Source organism: Frankliniella occidentalis, unplaced genomic scaffold (assembly GCF_000697945.3).
Source record: "Frankliniella occidentalis isolate FOCC.00 unplaced genomic scaffold, Focc_3.1 Scaffold58, whole genome shotgun sequence".
Lineage (NCBI taxonomy): Eukaryota > Metazoa > Arthropoda > Insecta > Thysanoptera > Thripidae > Frankliniella > Frankliniella occidentalis.
In genome coordinates this window covers 344,414-345,817 of record NW_026267188.1, presented here as the reverse complement: position 1 = coordinate 345,817, position 1,404 = coordinate 344,414, and the positions used below count along the sequence as shown (strand labels likewise).

At 52.9% G+C, this 1,404-nt stretch overlaps 1 protein-coding gene across 1 annotated transcript in view; it reads left to right on the top strand.

Moving 5' to 3' along the window:
• Nucleotides 1-1,404, top strand: part of LOC113212756 (teneurin-a-like) — a 495,982-nt gene that overhangs the window by 453,275 nt on the left and 41,303 nt on the right. Inside the window, exon 12 of the mRNA XM_052267728.1 lies at nt 252-446. Within this exon, the coding sequence (XP_052123688.1) occupies nt 252-446 (195 nt within the window). The remainder of the gene's footprint in view (nt 1-251; nt 447-1,404) is intronic.

Sequence of the window (1,404 nt, the reverse complement as noted above, 5' to 3'; positions counted from 1 at the left end):
GAAAAATATTTTATTTAATTATTAACAGTTTACAAAAGATGATCTAAATGACACACCCATTTTTAATCGTCGCAAAAAGTGCCAAAAGAATAAGGAAGTAACCTGTTCGAAATTATTCTTACTAAGAATTAATTCTTCTTCAAAATCAGACCGTACTGACGATTTTTCACACTGCACAAATTTCTGAATGTTTTCCTTTTCACTTGTGCGGACTGCTTTGTACTAATGCGTGTTGTTCTCCGTTGTTGCAGGTGTGTGCCCGGTGCTGTGCTCCAACCACGGCAAGTACGGCGGCGGCATGTGTCACTGCGAGGGCGGCTGGAAGGGCGCCGAGTGCGACGTGCCGGCGCGCGACTGCCAGGTGGCGGACTGCTCGGGCCGCGGGCGCTGCGTGTCCGGCCGCTGCGAGTGCCAGGCCGGCTGGAAGGGCGAGGGCTGCGAGATGGGTAAGTACACTACCGGAAACAAAAAAAACGTTTAATGTTTTGTGAGCAGGTTTTCGCGGTACAAAGAAAAAGGAATGTCCCGAATGCTTTTTCGTTGAAAACGTACAAAACCTGCTCACACAAACTTCGGTAGTGGTAGTGCGGTTCCCCAAATCTAACATCGCGCCATACCTCTGAAACGACGAGCTCATTCACACAGCGTGCTTCCTTAGAGACTGTGATTTTCCGACCTACTTTCTTTCTGTTTTCCACGTATTTCTCTCCACCTCCGCCGCTCCTCTCTTCGCAATGATGAGCGGTGCGCAGGAGAATGACGACGAACGTCAATATTCGCCGCACAGCACCGTGTGGCACGTCTCTGTTTTCCTCCCTCTTTCTCTCTTTTCACTATTTTTTTTCTTTTCTTAAGAGAAAGAAAAGTTGCGAGGTGGCTGCTCGACGACGAGAGGCGTGCGCGCGATGTGCAAGCGAGTAGAGCTGCTGGTCGCGCACGCACGCACACATAGTGACAGGCGGACAGGCACTGATCCTTTTTTTTTTCTCTTTTTCTTCCATCTGGTGATGGAGCCCTCAGCTTGGAGTGGCTCTCTCTCCAACTCGCGACGTCCACCACTGTCACCTTGTCCCCCCCCCCCTCCCCCCTCTGTGTGGGGAGGTGCTGCTCGCGGCTACATCGCCGTGGCGCGCGCACACACACACACACACACACACACACACACACACACACATGCCGTGTTAACCACAGTAATTGCATGCAGGCTGCCCCCAACCTCCCTTCTCCCCGTCAAGCTCCTCCAACTCCACTTACTTCCCCCAACTGCTAAAGCCTAGATCTCCCCGCGCCGCCAGCCCCCCCGCGGTCCAGGAGAACCCGAGAGGGGGTGACTATTGCTCTCGTTATTTCTTTCTTTTTCCCGCGCCGCGGGGCGTTCGTTCACCCCCATCGTGTCGTTCCCGC